Source organism: Diplodia seriata (assembly GCF_021436955.1).
Source record: "Diplodia seriata strain FDS-637 chromosome Unknown scaffold_10, whole genome shotgun sequence".
Taxonomy (NCBI): Eukaryota; Fungi; Ascomycota; class Dothideomycetes; order Botryosphaeriales; family Botryosphaeriaceae; genus Diplodia; species Diplodia seriata.
The window spans coordinates 1,121,501-1,140,012 of NW_027117317.1; the positions used below are offsets into that span (position 1 = coordinate 1,121,501).

Below are 18,512 nucleotides of genomic sequence, written 5' to 3' on the forward strand. Positions count from 1 at the left end.
GCCCAATCGACAAACGACCCTGTTCTGCTGCTGATCACGACGCCGTTGTCTTGGTAGCTGTTCGATTGGCCGCGTCCGAGTCGGCATCTCCGATCTTGGTCTTTCCTTGGGTTGCGGAGCATGAGATGGTTACATCACGCCTGAATCGAAGCTTCGAAAGCCCTTCGACGCGAGTCATACTGACTGGTAAGATGCAGCGTCAATTGCCACCCGCCCGTCCGGATCCTCGTCTCCAATGTCACCTGTGGTCAGAACACTTCGGCGTATCTGCCACCGAGTGCGTGCCCCCAATGGTCAACTGCCGTGTCAGATGGACGGGACGCACGTGGATCCCACCTATCCCCCCATGGGGTTTACCCCGCGCGCGCCATGCCAGCCTGCACATCCCTGCCCCAAAAAGTCTCGGCGTGCGTCTGTTCCTCCGCCCCAGCGGCGCGGAGCCTACTGCTTGTTCGACCTGCTCGTTTGCCGGGGACATGCATCGTAGCGAGGAAATCCTGTGCAGCCGGTTCGCAACGGTGGTCTCGACCGAGGGCAAGCTACATATGTCCCTGGCCCCTGGCGGCATTCTCGAAAGGAAACTTGTCGCAATGCCGATAGAGGGAGAGCAGAAGAAACGCCTCGACTCGACGCCCGGGGGAAAGCTTGGCGGCGGCGCCAAGCACGGGCGAGAGTGGGACTGGGGTGCGGTTTTTCTGACCCTCGCAAGTCCCCGCTCCCCGGCTCGCCCAGCCGCCCCTCCACAAAGCTCCGGAATATGCTTCTAATTGGGCGAGTGGGGCGGGCGCCCGGGGCGACTCTGGGTTACGCAACAGGCCTGCAATGCGGCACTTGATCTGTGTCTCCGTATTAAAAGCGCGGAGGTCGATCTTTTTGCCTTCCCTCGCCTGCCAGAGACGCAGCCCTCGCTCTCCTCCTGCTACTCCTCTCCTCTCCATACTTGCCGGACAATTCGTGACGGCTGCGAGTCCGAAGTGTGGGGACTGATTCGAAGCACAGTTCCCTTCTTCGTCCGTTTTGCTCGCTCTCAGGCCTCTTTCCCCGTTTGACACCTGAGATAGAACGGGACCACGCGGCACAATGTGGAAGAAACTCATGGCCAACCGGTCCGGCTTGAGGGTCGGTAACCGGAAGACAAAGGCGTCGGAGCTTACTGTGCGGGAGTCGTTGGTGCCACTGTTGCTCGTCACCATTCTGTACTTCCTTTGGGTAAGTCACTGCAACCTTGAGAAACAGGATTAAGCTGACGCGTGCCTCAGGGATTTGCCTACGGTCTCCTCGACACGCTGAACAAGCACTTCCAGACCACGCTCAACATCACACGTGCCAAGTCGGCCGGTTTGCAGGGCGCATACTTCGGGTACATGTCTTCCGCTTCCAACTTCCAACCCGGACACTGACAAGCCCCTCCTAGCGCCTACCCCCTCGCCTCGCTCGGCTTCGCCAACTGGACGCTCCGGCACTACGGCTACAAAGCCACCTTCATGCTCGGGCTGATCCTCTACGGCATCGGCGCCCTCTGCATGTGGCCTGCCGGCCTCAACCGGTCCTTCGGCGGCTTCTGCGGCGCGACGGTCGTCATCGGCTCCGGACTCGGCTCCTTGGAGACCGCGGCGAACCCGTTCATGGCGGTTGTGGGCCCGCCCAAGTACTCAGAGCTGCGCATCAACCTGGCGCAGGCGGTGCAGGCCACGGGCACTGTCGTCGGCCCCGTGCTGGGCTCGTACGTCTTCTTCAAGGGCACCGGCGACAGCGTCAACTCGCTCGAGAGCGTGCAGTGGGTGTATCTTGCCATTGGCATCTTCGTCTTCCTGCTTGCTGCTGTCTTCTTCTTCGCCGATATCCCCGAGGTTACGGATGCCGACATGGCGGCCCAGGTTGAGGATACGCACACCGGCTCCAGCGACAAGCCTTTCCGCAAGCAGTACCGTCTCTTCCACGCCGCGGCTGCGCAGTGGTGCTACACCGGTGCTCAAGGTGCGACTTTCCTTTTCCCCTCTAGCCATCCCATTAAGCAGCCTTCAACTCCTTGATATATCTCACCCATCCAACGCCCTCCCTCCTTCCAGATGCAAAGCACCAGAGGTAAGCAGAGCTGACCACATCCACCCAACAGTCGCCATCGCAACCTACTTCATCAACTACGTCACCGAAAAGCGCGCCAACACCTCCTCCGCCGCGGGCGCCAACTTCCTCGCCGGCGCCCAGGGCTGCTTCGCCGTCGGCCGCTTCAGCGGCTCCATCCTTATGCGCTTCGTCAAGCCTCGCTGGGTCTTCCTCGCCTACCTCACCGGCGTCGTCGCCTTCAACGCCGCTTCCATCGACACGGGCGACAACACCGGCCTCGCCATGCTGATGCTGACGCTATTCTTCGAGAGCGTGTGCTTCCCGACCATCGTCGCCCTGGGCATCAGGGGCTTGGGCAGGCATACGAAGAGGGGTGCCGGGTTGATCATCGCGGGTGTGAGCGGGGGTGCTGCTGGTGAGTTTTCTTTTTTTTTTTTTCCCTCACTTCCCCGTGCACGGAAAATTCTGACAGTGAGATAGTCCCCGCAATCATGGGCGCCGTCGCCGATGCCCGCAACGACACGGGCTTCGCCATGCTTGTCCCCGTCCTCTTCTTCGTCCTGTCGTGGTCTTACGCCCTCTGCGTCAACTTCGTCCCCGCCTACCGCGACACCGCCGACAAGATCGGCGCCAGCAGCATCGGCCTTGACCCGAAAAAGGATGGCGACGAAGAGACTGGCGCTGCTGGGGCCTTTGGAGGCGATGACGTGCTCAAAGCGGATGCAAAGGAGATTGAGGTTGTGGGGGAAGGCTTGACTGGGAAAGCTTGATCGGGAGTTCTTTTTTTTTCCATCTGTTGTACCCGTGCTGCTTGTGCGGCTTAGTGTGTATAATTCAATGAATTTGATATTCGACAATGTGCAGGGTTCGTCAGTTGGGTCTGATGACTCAATATACTGTTCTATTAATGCCCAATTGACCCCATCTGTCCGACAAGGCATTCTCAAATCAGTAAGCAATCATGTATATCCTAATGCCTGTCCGGATATGAGATAGTATACTCCATACAAGATATCGGAATCCAGATAAACGAGAAGGAAAATCCTCATTGGATAACACTTCACGATGTCGCTTGAGATTGTCGTAAGTAAAGGGTGGAACTCTTTCCCACGGAATAAAACATTTTAATAAACCTGTTTGTATATTCTGTTTCGTCTAGAACACGTCCTGAATCTGACGGCACGGTCATCCTCTTGAGAATCGAACAAGGCCGAGACAGATGAGGCTATGCCTATAGAATGGAAGCCTATTTCAGCCCCATCTGTCAATCTCTTGGCTACGTCCCCAATGGTTGATTGTCGCGACCCATCTACTCGAAGATCCATGGCTTCCTTGGTTTTGGAAAGGATAAGGAGATCGAGAAGGTCATCGGACACAGGGAGGTCAACATACCGGACATACAAGGCGCACAAAAAAGGATACGCTTGTCCTCGATGCCCCCGTGCATGAGGATGTTTTTATCTCTCATGTGCCCTTTCTCTACTACGCCAAATGCGTCTGTACCCTAGGTCTTGACACTTGCCGCGTAGATAGGTCGCTCGCCTTCCCAAACATCGACGACTCGCAAATCCTCAGTTGACTCTCCGATCCCGATCAAATGTATGGAAGGGAAAAAATGCTGAGAACCTCTCATTACAACAAGGATGGTTATGTCAACAGTGTTGGAACCAGCCTTTGGTTTTGTGGGCAAGTTTGTCAGTATCTGTTGCGGGGTCGAGTATGAGGTTCCCGAGATTGGCTCCATCTGGACTCTTAGAGGCTACGCTGGCTTCTCCGAGCGACGCAAAGCGTACGCAGTATCCATTGATTTGTTGTTATCTTCGAAATGGTTGGATGGTAGAATGCGAGTGCAAGGCGTTCCAGATGTTGTGCCATATGTCTCTTCGATACTGAACCATGAACATAAATATTTGGTGCCGATGATGGTGTGTCAGGTGCGGCGGCTGGCTCATGGTCGGGAAAGTCCCTTTGCGGAGACAAGATTTGTTCCCCATATTCATCTGGGAAACGGATGATCCAATCCACCGTCGCTTTCGAGACGTCATGGTTGAAATTTTTTCCAAGCTCATGAACCGGATCAGACAGAGCTTCCGAGGGTTCCATGTCCGTGGTGTCCGAATGCCTTGCAAAAGGTGCAATACTTGGAGAACCGACGTTGCGAGGTACAAATCCATGTTCATCAGTCTGCTCCGCAACGCACAGAGGGCACTTGACGATGTCGGAAAACGAATACCACTGGGGCGTCCATATCACGGCAATTCTGCCATGGCACTTACCACAAGAGTAGCAGCACGACCCGCTATCCAAAGCTGGGCTCTTCCCATCTCTTCAACTCTCCAACACGATCGCAACGCCTCAAAACCCCCAGCGCTCCGCCGTCGGACCAACGTCCGTACCCAATTCAGCCATGATCTACCCGCTCGCTCGTGCGTACGTCCGAAAGCCCAATATGTAACAGCCCTACGCCTACTTCTTCCTTCCGCCCACCCCGCCTTCTTCCCGAAGCACGGGGATCGACCGTAACGCTGAGTCGTGCGGGCTTCCTCTCGCATGACAACCTCATCTCATCTCGCCTTTTCCGACGAACCTTTTTTTCCTTCTTCCCCACCCGCCTACCTACCTACCTACCTAACCTAACCGCCGGTTACGCACGAATGTCCCGACGATGCGGTTGTCTCCGGCAGATCGCGCGTTTCAGCCGTCAACAACGTCTTCGTTGTGGCTGTGCATTGCATGACGGAACGTTGCGCTTTTTGCACCTCTTTCCTTTTCCTGGTGATCATGCCCGACGGATGGCTGGGGTTCCATCCACTGCGGCTTGTAGGGTTGCATCGGCAGCTTTCTTTTTGGGTGGGGGGGACGCAGCGCCCGCCAACATGCCCACCCCCGCCCCGCCCCGACTGCGTCGATCAGTTCGGAGGAAAGGACGGGCAGAGAGAGTAAGATGGTACTCGAACACAGCAGCGGGCAGTACGATCAAGCAGTCGAGGTTTCACGCCTGATCCAAGAGAGACAGTCCGGCCGGAGGGGAGGGAAGATGTCGGCGCGAGTGAACAGTACCTAGACCGAGGAGAGGAAGCTTGACGGTGAAGCAAGGGAGGAGGGGTCGGCGGGGCGGGGCATGAGCTCAAGGGTCTCGCACGTACGTAGCGGATTCCACGCCGAAGCGGAAAATGGAAGGAGGGGTTCCACGAGTCGTGGGTGTCGGCGGAGGCTACCGATGATGTCAAGAGAAGCGTTGATCGCTCGTTTCGAAAAACGCGGGTTCCCGGCGCATCATCGTTTTCTGGAACCGGCCGATGCCTTGTTGTACACGTAGACGGCGGATCAACAGCAGTAGTGCCCAGCTACTTACGCGTACTGCAGTAGCAGTTGTGGTGGCGTGGGAAAAAAGAGCATCATAGACTTCACCAGGCCACCTATTTCCGACGTCACTATACACGCGGTTCACGACGTCTGGTTGGTCGGGCGCGCGTCCTTTTTTCTCCGCGAGAAAAGAGTGGGGGAGCTGGCGAGCGATGCTCGTTACGAAAAAGGGCAGGCGTGTGTGGAGAGAGAGGGAGAGGAAGGATAGCTAAAAATAGCACTGGCCAAGCTGGACGCCCTACATACTGGACATGTCTCCGTTTCGATGGGAACGCGCATGCAGACTATTGACATAGCTAGCGAGTGCGACTTCGGAGGGACGAGATCATCTGCCTGCCGCCTTCTCCTGGGTATGGGATGACAAGGGCCTGAAGATCGGGCAACTTTCGTTGAAGATGTAGACAGACGAAGACGTCATTGTCTCTCTCGCCCTCGACACCGCTGAAGACTGCAGTCTGGACCAGCTTCCTCCGAGCACAACATGTCAGCCAAGCAAAAGGGGAGCATGTTCTCTTATACATGGCCAATATGGCGAAAGCATCTCCGTCGCATAGTAAAGAGTCTAGACAGCCGTAAGCGGAAATCCTTCGTGTATGCATGAAGGGAGGTTTAGAGAAGGTACACACGTACATACATGGCCGAGAGTGGACACGCACCAGCCACACCTTCCGTTATGGCGCGGGTACCTGCTGCTGCGCCTCAGTCCCAAATCTCCCGCCCCTGCGCCGGCCGCCGCCGCCGCCGCGCCACGGCTTCCTTCCATCGCACCTTCCCGAACTCCGGCTAGGTAGGAAGAGAGAAAAGGACCGTCGGCCGGCCGAAAGCGTTAACCGTTTCGGGCCAAGGCCCGTCGATATTCGACATGTTATTATTGCTTTGTGCTCGTAGCAGTGCTTGGGCCGATGCATAGATAGGTAGGCACATCGATCGCACGATCGAGAGACCGGTGGTGACCTGTGCAATGCGGTGGAAGAGAAGTCGACGTCGCCGAACCCCCCGTGCCTGTTTCCTCTTTCGTTGGCTCTGCCTCCGATTGCCGATTGCCGGCCGGGAACCAAAGAAAATATCATGTGTACCTGCATGAATAATCGGAGCGACCTCATGCCGCAGCCGGCCACACCGATGGAACAGATGGCCGCCACACTGCCACCACAGATCACACATGCCTGAGGCCATCATCGCCCGTCAGGAGGCTGGTCGTCGTCGGTATCACAGACCCGGCCGTTTTGGCCGGAAGCGCCCGCCATCTCATCTTAAGGAATGTGGGCAGAACGGGCTCGACCTATACACGGCAGAGCAAGGGGGGAAGAGAAATCGAAAGGTCCAGACCATGGTCTGCACGACGTGGGGACGGCGTGCGTCAGCCGCTGCAGGGCTGGGTGCATGCATGCCTCCGTCCGTTCCATTATTCCCCCCGCCCTGGGTCGTCCCCACGCCCGGGAAACGGTGCGAAAGGGAAGAGAAAAAAATGGAAAGAGATCTCCGTGGCAGTAGTGGTTCCGAAAGCATCCACGAACAATAATTGGAGGGAGAAGGGGGTAGCATGGCGCCGCCCGGAAAACCAAGTCCCATCTTCCCTGCGCTGCTCATCTCCCGCCAAGCACCGAATCACGAACCGTCGTCAGGCCTTCGTCGGTAGTGGCACGGCACCAAAATAACGAAAGATATCAGTTCTTCTCCATCGGCGCCCTCGGGGCTGCCCCTTGATGGGTCTGATGACCCAGGACGGTGCGATGTGCTTAGCTGATGCTTGAGCAACAACAGAAGTGATTTGGGAGTGGAGCGTGCGGGCAGTGGCCTGGGGCGCCTCAATCTCAGAGGTCGGCCGGTGCGCCCCCCATGCCGCGCACGCCCCACCGCGAACTCCCCGCCTCAAAGGGTCTAGCACGCGTAATAAATGAGCGGGTGGGAAATTACGCACCCCAAGTGTGGCGTCGAAGCACACCGCGCATTGTGCATCCGCTGCGACCTCGTCCTCCAGATGGAAACCAGGCCGACCGGTGGTATCCGCGCCCGAGAGGACCAACAGCGCACAAGAATAGGATGAGATGGCGACGACGGGAAAGTGGGAAGGGGGCGCCGTCGTCCGCGGCTCTGCCGAATGATTGCGCCCAATATGCGTACCGTTTCACATAGAAGAATGGTCATAAAGCATATCCGGTCGAGAGAAGGGCACCCCCCGTCGCTTCTCTCCAGACGCATGTACAGAATGTGGCTGACGAGTGTTGGGCCCGATTAAGCTTTCCACGTCGACCGACAGCCCCCTTGCCGTGCGCGTCGCCATGGTGGCTGGTGGAGATCGGCAACTGCTTTTGATTGAATGATTTTGATTGCTTGCGAAGACTAAGATGCTCATCGACGCCCTGACCATAAGTCGTGTCGCTCAAAGATGCTTGTGCGGTCGAACCCAGGTCATGAGCATGCCATGAGCCAGTACTGTAGGTGGCGGTGAGGGGAATCTAATAGTTTTGCCCGTCTTCTATCAAGTCAATTACAACAAGCACTGCCTGGACCAGCCATGTCCAGCTTAACACTCGGAAAATTCGGGGTCTCTTTGACGGAAGGGAATGTAAAACAGGAGATCGAGGAAGGAGTGTAGGTAGAGATCTGAAGGTGATTTCGATTTTTTTTCTGCCCGACAGCTGCCATGCACAACTGTAGAAGCAGGAAACGTGGGTGCGGGGAAGACGGGGGTACTGGATATCACACATAGGCACCCGCTTGCAGCGTGGGTTTCGTCGACAACAAAAGAGCAAATCGAGAACAGACGACGTTCAAATGCGCCCTCCGCCAAACGTTCTCAAAACAAATGAAACCTGAGTGCTCAAACAAGTGGAAAAGGAAAATTGCCTCTGTACAGGTCCGCCGTTAAGTGTTGCGCGCGTCAGTAGGAAATCAAATTTAGTACGCTGCTCCTCTGTAACCACCGTTGCCCGTCTCGATGTCCGGCAGGCGCGGTGCCCTGCCGTCGCGGGACACGGATCTGTCTCTCTCGTTCTGGCCCATGCCTGCCGCCGAATCGAGCAGGTTCTCGTGCGACGTGCTGTGCTTGTGGTAGTTCTTCGAGATCCCTTCTTGCATGGGAACCGGGTCGTAGCCCTTGGCGCCTGCGATGATCGAGTGGCGCTGGTTCTTGTACTCGCCCGGGTCCATGAGCAGAGAGTTGCGAGCGTCCAGCGGAGTGAGGTCGTCCAGATCGCGGTTGAGTTTCTCTGCATTGATGTTAGCATCTCGCACTCCGCAACCGTCCCGCGAGTCGACTTACCCTGCTCCTTTCTCTTCTTGCGGTGAGGGTTCTCCTTGCAGCACACGACGATGGAGTTGACGGCGATCAAAATGGCCAGAACACCCGTCAAGACCGACTGCATGACAATGAGGACAATGCCAGTCACCGTCTTCGTGGTCTGCGAGATACCAAGCTCCTCGACGAAAACCAGAACGCAGACGACCGAGAGCAGGCGAACGGTCTGGATGGTGCAGTTGATGACGTTGCTCGACTTGAGAGTGTACGGCCTGGACCAAAGGAGAAGGATGAGCATGAGAGCCTCGATGACGAGCTGCGCACCCGTCTGAGCAAGGCCGTGGCCGTCCAAACCGGCAATGACGCAGCCCTTGGCGAACGAGTAGGTGATGACCGGCACGAAAAGCCACCAGTAACCCTTCTTGTAGTTCTCGTAGAACATGCTGTACTTCCTCCAGGTCTCCTTATCCTCAAAAAGACCGGAAACATCACCCTCGGCCTTCTTGAACTTCTGGGCCATGGAGTAAATGCGCCAGGCAAAGAACGCGAGAACAGCAGTGAAGACAGCAAGCGTGACACCTGCCAAAACACTGGCGGCCCAGGAGTCTCCGTTAGTGAACTGGTAGATGCAGTAGAGCACCCAGACACCATAAGCCAGAAGGATCAAGTTGGTAATAGTCTTGGCCAGAATCCACCAGTAACGCTTCCTGAAGTTGGTGAGCTTCGCGGGGAAAGAACCGAAAAGAGCCCAGGTTTCCAGGATAACCTTGAGGAGCAGAATGCCGACAGCGATGGCGCCAATGATGATGGCGAAGATAAGCAGGATGGTCATGAAAGTACTGGCCTGAGGAATGGAGAGCTCTTCAACGTATCCCTTGACGCCGTTGACATACTCCATGACCTGGGAGTCGGAAGAATCGGAGCTGTCGTCGCTGTCGTCAGAAGCCGAGTTCTCAGTGCCGTTGACGTTGGTCGTAAGCGAGTCACGGGCGTAAAGGCTGAGGGTATCCAGACCACGCTTGGTCACATTGCTGGCCTCGACGTGGACAATAGTAGCATTCCTCAGGTAGGCGTAGCTGGCGTGAGTCAAGTTTCCACCGGTGGACTTCCTGAAGTTATCGATGCTGTTTTGCATGTCGTCCCAGGGGATCAAGCCGGTGCTAAAGCCGAAGTTCTTGGAAAAGCTGGTGTAGACGGAAGGGTACTTTACGCTCATCATTCCGTTCATGGCCATGCCTTGGAACCAGCCCATAACCTCGCCGAAGCTAGGGCTTGGGCTGATAGCGCCTGCACCTGCTCCAGCACCAGCACTCGCAATTGCGGAAACACCAGTCATCAGGAGTGCTGCACCCGCAATACCGGCCGCCACATACGAGACTGCTTGCACGGACATACTCTTGCCGTTGGTGACAGTCGACTGAATACAGGCGAGGTCTTCGCCGCCGTCAATCGGAGTAAGCTCTATCTTTGCGGTTCCGTCGAGATCGGGGATGGTGAATGCGATGGACGGGATTTGGGAAGCGTATGAATCGGGTACTTGCTGTTCGCCGGATGCTGCGAACTTGCCGATGGGGACTGGAGATTGTTAGCATCCTGTGGGAGAAGGAAAGGCTAGAGTGGCTGACCTGGACACAGTCTATCGACGTAGTTGTCCTGGTCACAGGGGTTGAAGGTCTTGCTGTAGACCTCCTTTCCGTACGCCGACACGGAGAGCGATGCCATGACCTTCTGTTCCGCGGTACTCTCACCGCCGACGTCGAATACAACCTTGTTCGTGTTCCGGTTGTAAGTGACGGCCATCTTTGTAATCTCAATCGAGGCGTTGGTTAAACAAGTGGTGAAGCCATTTGTCGTGAGCACGTCGCCGGCGAGGGCGACGGCAGGGAGGGCAGCGCCCAGCAGTAGCCTCGGAAGCATCATGGCCGTGGTGGTGCGCGCGTGTTGGTGGTCGGCGACGGTGGGTCCGCCGCGGAGATGGGTGGTTGGACTCCCAGAACGCGCTCACAGGATGCGCCTGTGGCCGCGCGACGAGTCCGCGAGGGAGAGGCGCGATGAATTAGGCGCGGGATGGCGAACAGAACAGAGGGCGAATTAAAGCGGGGGACAGAGCAGGATCAACCTTGGCTATGTCGGGGCGAAGTACAAGTCGAAGCGCGGTAAAGGGGCAGCGCAGAAGGCGCGGCTGAGCGAGGGACGTGGAGAAGTAGGTGGTGGACGACAACAGGCGGTCAAACGAGGCGACCGTGGGGAGAAAACGACACGAGGGTTCGGCGCTTGCTGGAAGGAACGGAGAGCGGAGAGAGTGGACGGGGAGGGCAGAGAAGAAGCGCGCTGAAGGGGTGGGAGTTTCAGTTTCAAGGCGCCGCTCGGCAAGAGCTGGCCTGCACGCCTGCACCACGCGGCGTCCTTACCGGAACGGGGACCACGCCTGGGACTTAATACGCAGGGGGGCGGCCGCCGGCTTTGCTGCAGAGGGGAAGGATGTGCGGTCGCGTTGTCCAGGCCCGGTGAATCCTGGGTGCAGGGAGAGCCTCGAGATCCGTCCGCCGTTATATTTCGAGCAGATTTGCTGCGCGGCGCTGCGATCGCTCTCAAGCATCGTGCCAAGCGCGCAGACGGCGGGCTGCGGCCGTTGCCGGTCGCGACAGGCGCCATGCCTGCTGACTGCTGAGTCCGCCGGCGCCTGAGACGAGTCTGCGATACGGGCGCGGCGGGCAGTGCCAGCGCAGGCGCAGGCGCAGGCGCGGGCAGCGTGCACCACCCCTCGGCGGCGGCGACCGCGACGACAGGATCAGGATGCGACAGCGCCAGTGGGCTGGTGCTGGGCGGGCGGCGCCATCAGCAGCGCGGTCGTTGGCTGCGGTGCGCAGTCGCAACGTGCCAGTGGGCCCTCGCGCCTGGTTCCAGACTCCGGCGGCTCGCTGTCACACTACTCCGTGCCGGCAGCTGTGGCTGTGGTGCGCAAAGCCCTAAAAAAAGACAGCTGCTGCCCCTGACGCGGCCCAATGGAATGCGCCGCTCCGGCCTGCACCGCCAGACGGCCCTTCCGCCCACCACGCGCCCGTCGCCGTGATAGCCGCCACCCGCCGCTGAGCGCTTCCGCCGTCACTGCAGCTTCGCGGCCGCCGAGTCCGCGGCTCCGCGACTGCGAGCCCTGCAGTGCTCGCCCGCCCGTGCTCGCCGCTTCTCCGCCCGCCGCGGCCGGACCACCGTCGTGTTCTTCATTTTCTTAGTTCGCACGCATGAGTTGGCCATGGCTAAGAAGACGGGCTGCCCTCTCCAGCTGCAACGCCGCCAACCTCCACGATCTGCGGCTCCCTGCGGACGCCGCGCCGCTTACCTCGACACCCGCGGTCGTGCCCTCAGCCCTGTGAGACAGCCCACGCTCACCATGCAGATGCCGGCCTCCACCTCGTCTCGTCACTGCGCGTTGCAAGTCGGTTCGCTTCGCTTCGCATCCCAAGGGAATCCAGTTGACCATGCCATCTCTACCGTTGCAAGGCTGAGTGGACCGATCAATCTCCACAGCCAGCCACTCGGCCGAACTCCGTCAGCAAGCCACCAGGCAGGAACGCCGATGGTATTCACTGGAAGAAATCGCGCTGCTCAGCCTCTCTGCTGATAGCTGGAGGATGCAATGACAGCTAGGAACCGCTATATCCCGTCATCTCGTAAAGCAAATGCAGCGGTGCCACCACGCCCTCGTAAAACTTTTGCCTGAATTCCTTGTTCTCAAAACCCACTCCTCCCCAAAGTCATTTTCTCACAGCGCTATTTCATTCTGGGGGTGTCATCTCTCTCCAACTTGGCGGTGCGCTGAGCTGTCTCACGGTCAGCAGGCTCCCCCAAGGCTCGATCCTCATCTGTCTGCCTGGACTGCAGAGGTGCAGATATGGAAAGCTCCAGCAGCATGACTCCTAGCGCGAAAATGGCCCGTTCCTGACCGCTCACTGGAGGAGGACGATTGTCTACCCTGACGTCCGATGTGGAGGAACTGCAGATGTAGGCGCAGTCTCCCAGCCTCATGTCAGTCGCAGTGGGGCAAATGTGGATGTCCTGCGAAGTCCAACGGGAGCCCAGCCAAGAGGTGGTATGCAACTGCAGCAACGATGTTGCGAGGATACAAACCGGCCTATACCTGTCCACGAGTCGTATTCTTGGCGGAACCAGTGACGAAGTGCGGAGACCATTGCGGAGAAACTCGTACAGTGAAATTGTTCCCGTAGGCGCCGGAAAAGTTGGAACCACGAAGTGTATGCACCCGCCTGCCAGGCTACGAGGACAGGTTGAGAGCTCGGTGCAGAGGTCTGAGATGCGCTTCTGCGAAGGTGCGGGCGGGGCCGGATGTGTTGTTGTCTGTGCGAAGGCGACTTTGGACCTGCGGGGCTTCGGCTTCCCCGTCGTCGTCTGGTTGACCTTTTGTCTCTTGCCAGCAGACTTCTCCACCCGCGCGATACGAGAAACTAACGCCGATACGGGGCCATCGAGCATTCGTTGTCGCCCGGTCTTCCAGCCGGCGCAGATTGCGCAATAGAGACTCTTCGCCGATTCCCGCACCGACTCCCGCACCGACTCCCAGCCGCTAATGTCGGTGGCGTTGGCTTTCGTCGCGCTTACTGCCTCAGCCTCTAGAACTCCAGGCGTGAGTCGTCCGAGGTGTGTGTTGTTCTTATCGATGTCGGCTAGCAGCTTGATGTGCTTGTTATGGTTTAAGCAGGCTTTGATCTTCTTCCAAGTCTTTGCGTGTCACTTTGAGCTTGCTTTGTATTTGATTGTGCTTCGCCATGAGGATCTCTTCATACACGAGAGGTATTCCGCAGATACAAGCGCCGACGAAGACACAAGACTTGTTACCCGACCACAGTGGGTGACAAAATGTTGGCCCTTGAGCTGACCATGACGATATACATTTCCTACATAGGTAGTTGAATACAAGATCCGGACGTAAATGTGCGCATTCAATACTTACATTGACGTCAGGATCTCTCGACTTCCAGCTCAAAAGTCTTCATGCTTCAAGTGACAATGCTTCAGCCTTCGGCTTTTGGCCCACTACCTTCGAAGACTGTCCACAACCAAGCTACATATATAAGACTCGGAACGAGTGGTTCGAGCATGACCTTCAGTCCCATCGGCGAGTGTGGCATTGCAGTATTGCAGGCTATCCCGATCATCAGAATCAAGCGGACTTTGAGGCCCACATGCGAACGGACGGTCCATGCTCCGCAGGCCGCCGAATCTCAACTCCCGCTACTGGCTAAAATGTGTCCCAAGGATCGAAAATTGAACATTTGACAAGAGGTGTGCTGCTTGGGAAACGTGAGTGAACAACCTCAACGGTAGACATAGAACTTCAACATAAGCAGGGATACGCTGCTTGATCAAGCCTTACACCGAGAGCCCTCTGTTTCCGCTGTGAATAGCATGAAATATATCGAAGAATGCAAAGAAATAGCTATCCTCCAATCCCATCTCCACTTCAATGCCCCTGTCTATCAAGAGACTCCGATCAATCCCGAAAGCGCAGCTTGCTCATCCGCCTTTATCTTCTTTTCAGCAGGCCTTGCTGTTCTTTTGTCCAAGTCCATCAAGTCCTTCAGTCATACCGCGTAAGGTCGATCACTACTGCAACATGGCGCTTAGGCTGCGGTCGTTCAGCACCGTCGTAACTGACTGGAGTAGGCAAATCCATAGACAGCTTGGCGGTCAAGTCTGGAGAAGAATCCCTGGGGTTTTTGGCTGTGAGGTGATGCTCGGTTCCAGCATTCGGAGAGATGGATGGGCGATCTTCCGGCGGGTTGGCCATCCACGCCTCCTGCAGCGCCATGCCGAGCGCTAGTGCGGTTGCGCGGGAGACGCTATTGCCGATTATTTTCCATTGGTCGGCAGGTGAACCGGTGATAACGTCTCCTTCGTCGAACCCTTGGGCCCTTCTAGCTTCTCGGATGCTCAATACACGATGTTGCTGCCAATGCAGCACCTTCCCGTTTATGGCGCATGCCGCAGCTGGAGCGGTGGTGATCGTCGACGTCAACCCGTCCCGAGCAAGCCGCTTCCAAGAGTTACTCTTAGCGCCTACTCTCATCCCACCGCCAGCTAGAAACCGCTGTGCAAGCGCCTGTGGCATTTTGCCAGCACGGATTGCGTCCATTGCGCCTTGTGCGGGTGGGTATACCGGAATGTGTCGTACCAAAGCTCGTGTCCAAGCCGCCTCCGTGCTTACAGTACGGTGGTCTGGATATTGAATGCACGTCTGGACGTGGGAGTCCCCAATGTCCGGAAGATCCCCCATGCTTTGCTCTATGGAGACGTATCGAAACGGCGTTGGTACGAATCGCCGTTCACCGAACTTCTGGCCATTCGCCAGGTTCTTGCCTAGCGATACCCTCGGCGTTCCAGGCGGGTGAGAATGGGTGAGGGTGGCTGGAGGCATGGGAGTCAGGCCTGGTCCCGCGATCGAGACGAACAGCCGCGATCTTCTTTGACAATCTTCAAACGACCAAGCATCTAGAAGATGTTGAGACACTTGATAGCCCATACCTACAAGCGTGCAGAGGAGTTGCGGAAATATTCCCAACTTCCCTTCGCCCCGGTGTGCCATTGCCAAGACGTTTTCGAGAATAGCGTACCTTGGTCGATATACGTCAACGTACGCCGCGACCGACGCGACCATAGAGATGTTGCGTAGCGATGATTCACTCGCCTTGTCTCGCTGGAGAATAGAAAAGCCCTGGCAGGGACTGCCCGCCGCAATACAATTGATATCTCCCACTCTTGCGAAATGTTTGGCATTGCTGCCATCCATGACTTGTTTTAGATAGTCGTTGACAGAGCCCCAATAGACCCAGCGCGGATGCTCGCTTGTGCAGTTCGCTTTGTAGGTTAGGACAGCATTTTTCGCCCAGTCAATTGCGTAGCGGAAGTCGACAGCCATGCCGTCTTCAAGCCCTCGTCCGAAGTTGCCGCCGCCAGCGAAAGCATCTAAGCCAACCATCTTCTGACGTGGTGGCGGGGCGGTTGGGTCTATCCCTGGATTCAACCCTGTTGGAAAAGGCTGCTGGAGTGGTTCCAAGAGTCCCATTAAAGTCAAACGCTTCGTAATGTACCAGCAGTTTCCTGACCCACCACGGTTATAGGGGCTAGGAATCTGCTCCCCTTCTTCAAAGAAACGAACGTGGCATCTGGGACCTAGAAGCTCCGGATCGATCTCAAAGAAGTTATCCGTCCAGACCAACTCATTTGGATCAGCTCCATGACCTTCACGATAAGCGGCTCGTCGGACCAATAGGCGAACTAAAATCGTCTGGAATCTCTGAAGGAAGTCCTCTACCACGACTGGTTCCAGTCTGTCTGTTATTTCATCTGAAAATCCGTACGAATCAAGTGGCCTATGTGAAGGGTCCCCACTTCGGCTAAAAGGAGTCAGGACTGTATCGCCAATTGAGACCTTTTCAAGGACTTTGTCGAAATTTGAAGTTTGGTCTCGACACTGACATGAGAAATCCGAAGCTTTAATTGTGGTAAAGCAATGATGCTCCGTGTCGAACTTCTGCCTCACGAAAAAATGTGACGCTCCGCCGCCGTTGAGATCGTCTGTGGCTACTGTGGTTCCCTTCAGCCAGGAGATGTTTACTTTTCCAGCAATGTCCTTGAGTTCCAACGGCGCTTCGTGGCAATTGCAGTGCGAGGATAGGAAGAGCTCGTTCTTGAACGGATAGCGCCCACCTGCTAGGGTCGTGGCGGACGCAGAATATAGCCATATTACGTCGAAGAATTTGCCGCGGCGGTCCTGTCGAATTTCCTGGATGAAGGCGTACCAAACGTCCGATCCGTCTTTCCAGAGCGTAGCTTCATCCGGATGGATAGCCACAAAATCCCCCCTTTTAAGATTGTCTTTTGTGAGGAAGGGCCCGGCGCTTGTCTGAAGTTGAGCGCGCTGAGCATTAGTAAACCCGAGCATATGCTTCCGCTTCTTGAGGTCCGCTCGAACCCGAGAACTCGGCTTCTTGCATTCAAAGTACTCCCTGAGCTGGGAAATATGCTTGAAGTTTTTGTAGACGTAGGGCGTTACAAGCGTTTTTCCTGTGCCTATAGCCTTTCGCAACGGTTCGTCGTCTCGTTCATTGTCCGCAATGTAATTTATGTCGGACCAAAACGGATCCTTGCGAGGGTTGTCAATAACGGACCAAGTTTCCTTCCACAAAAAGCTGCTATACGCGACAGCTGCTTGGCGAAAATCGTAGTTCTTTTCTTGGCCACCGAAACGCTGTGCCCATTGCTGAAATTCCTGACTTTCTCCATGGCGTCGGCTTGTCCAGTCATAGAATTTGGATCTAAAATGCTCCAGTGACACGGCTTCGTGCTCACTCAAGTAGTCCACGACGTGTTTTGCAAAGTCGGCGATCCAAAGAAAAGGTCCATGATAAGTGGCGTAGTCGGCAGCAGGTTCTCTGAGGACGTACCATACATCCATAGCGGAGGCATACAATGACTGTATTGAAATGTTTTGTAACACTGTGGGAAGTTCAGGGTCCCCGTAGCCTTCAATTGCAAGGGTTTGAAACGGAACACCTTCAATATATCGCTCCAAGCCATTGTGCGTAATGATGCCATCGACGAGAAGGCAGTCGCAGCCCTGGTCGGTTTTGAGATGATGAAGAGGCTCGAGCTCGTGTTGACGATTAATCAAAACGGTCTTTTCAGGTTCAGACCGTCGATAAATTCGAAACTGTCGGATTGGGATCATGATGTAGCCGGGGCCCGCGGGACAAACATAATCTTGCTAGTTTGGGTGTGAGAAACGAAGAGATAAAATGATAGGCAAGGAAAACCCGATATCCGTTTAAACTTACCAAAAGTTCATATAGAGCGATACACTCGGATGTCGGCGTTAGAGGCGGTTGCCAATCTTCGTAGAGCGATCGCGGGTAATTCGAGAGGGATGGCTTGACATGTATCCTGGGATTCATTGGTGGGCTTGGTTCGGCCTGCGGGCTGCTTGTTCGAGAGAAATCTGGGCGGTGATCTCGATCATGAGGTTCGCCATCGCTGGTGAGGTCTATGATCATCGGGTCTGCTTCGTGTTCGAGGCTGAGCTCTGCGGACTTAGAGCTGGCTTCGTCGAGTTTAACGCGCTTTGGGCGCGGAAGCGGCCAGTCATCCTCGTCTTCCGATAGAGTAACGTCGGCGAAATCCTCCAATAGTTCATCTTTCACGGTAATCGTGTCAGTGCTCCTCTCGGCGACCGACGAAAAGATAGAAGAGATATTGTTAATGATGGCTTGGAGGCGCATTGCAGGCAGCGAAGCCGCACGTTTGATACGTGGTAACTTGCACCTTGTACAGTGGGGAGGAGAAAAACAAATGTAAGGTGGCACAGATACTTACCCTCGTCCACTAACACCGGCATGCTGCCGGATACGGCGTTGCCGCCGAGGGTTCTCAGTCCAATGATACAAGAGGAATATTGCAGGAAGAATGGTGGGCTGAGGTTCGTGAGACGCAGAGTGACGGCGTAGAGTGATGGTTGTGCAGTGGAGCAAAGCTGTCGCGCGCTCGATTGCAAAAGCCGTAGGTCGTGTTCTGGAAGCCGCGCCCGTTGTCGCGTCGGCACGCGTGGGTCACGGGTCAAGCGAAGTACGTGCCCGGGCAGGTCCCGAGCGGCGCTGGCGGCAGCAAGCACATGCCCGTGAGGCTCGTTGCAAACTTGCAAATCGGCACCAAAGACAGCGCATCGGCACATGTCGACCCTTCTGGCAGCGGCTGGCGTTCGGTATGTAGGTAGGCGTGGCTGCAGTGGCCCTCCGAAGCCGAGTTGCCCGCCAGAGGCCTTGCTGGT

At 56.3% G+C, this 18,512-nt stretch overlaps 2 protein-coding genes across 2 annotated transcripts; one reads left to right on the plus strand and one right to left on the minus strand.

The window, feature by feature from the left end:
* Nucleotides 1-1,080: 1,080 nt before the first annotated feature.
* Nucleotides 1,081-2,837, plus strand: SLS55_009544 (uncharacterized protein; the record flags this gene model as incomplete). Its single annotated transcript, XM_066780942.1, has 5 exons — nucleotides 1,081-1,209; nucleotides 1,260-1,360; nucleotides 1,415-1,977; nucleotides 2,117-2,482; nucleotides 2,548-2,837. 5 exons carry the CDS (start codon nucleotides 1,081-1,083, stop codon nucleotides 2,835-2,837), a joined length of 1,449 nt encoding a protein of 482 aa, XP_066628888.1.
* A 5,497-nt stretch (nucleotides 2,838-8,334) lies between these two features.
* On the minus strand, nucleotides 8,335-10,594 carry SLS55_009545 (uncharacterized protein; the record flags this gene model as incomplete). The annotated part of the gene is made up of 3 exons (XM_066780943.1): nucleotides 8,335-8,645; nucleotides 8,699-10,249; nucleotides 10,300-10,594. The coding sequence occupies 3 exons, from the start codon at nucleotides 10,592-10,594 to the stop codon at nucleotides 8,335-8,337; spliced, it is 2,157 nt and encodes a 718-aa protein (XP_066628889.1).
* Nucleotides 10,595-18,512: the final 7,918 nt, after the last annotated feature.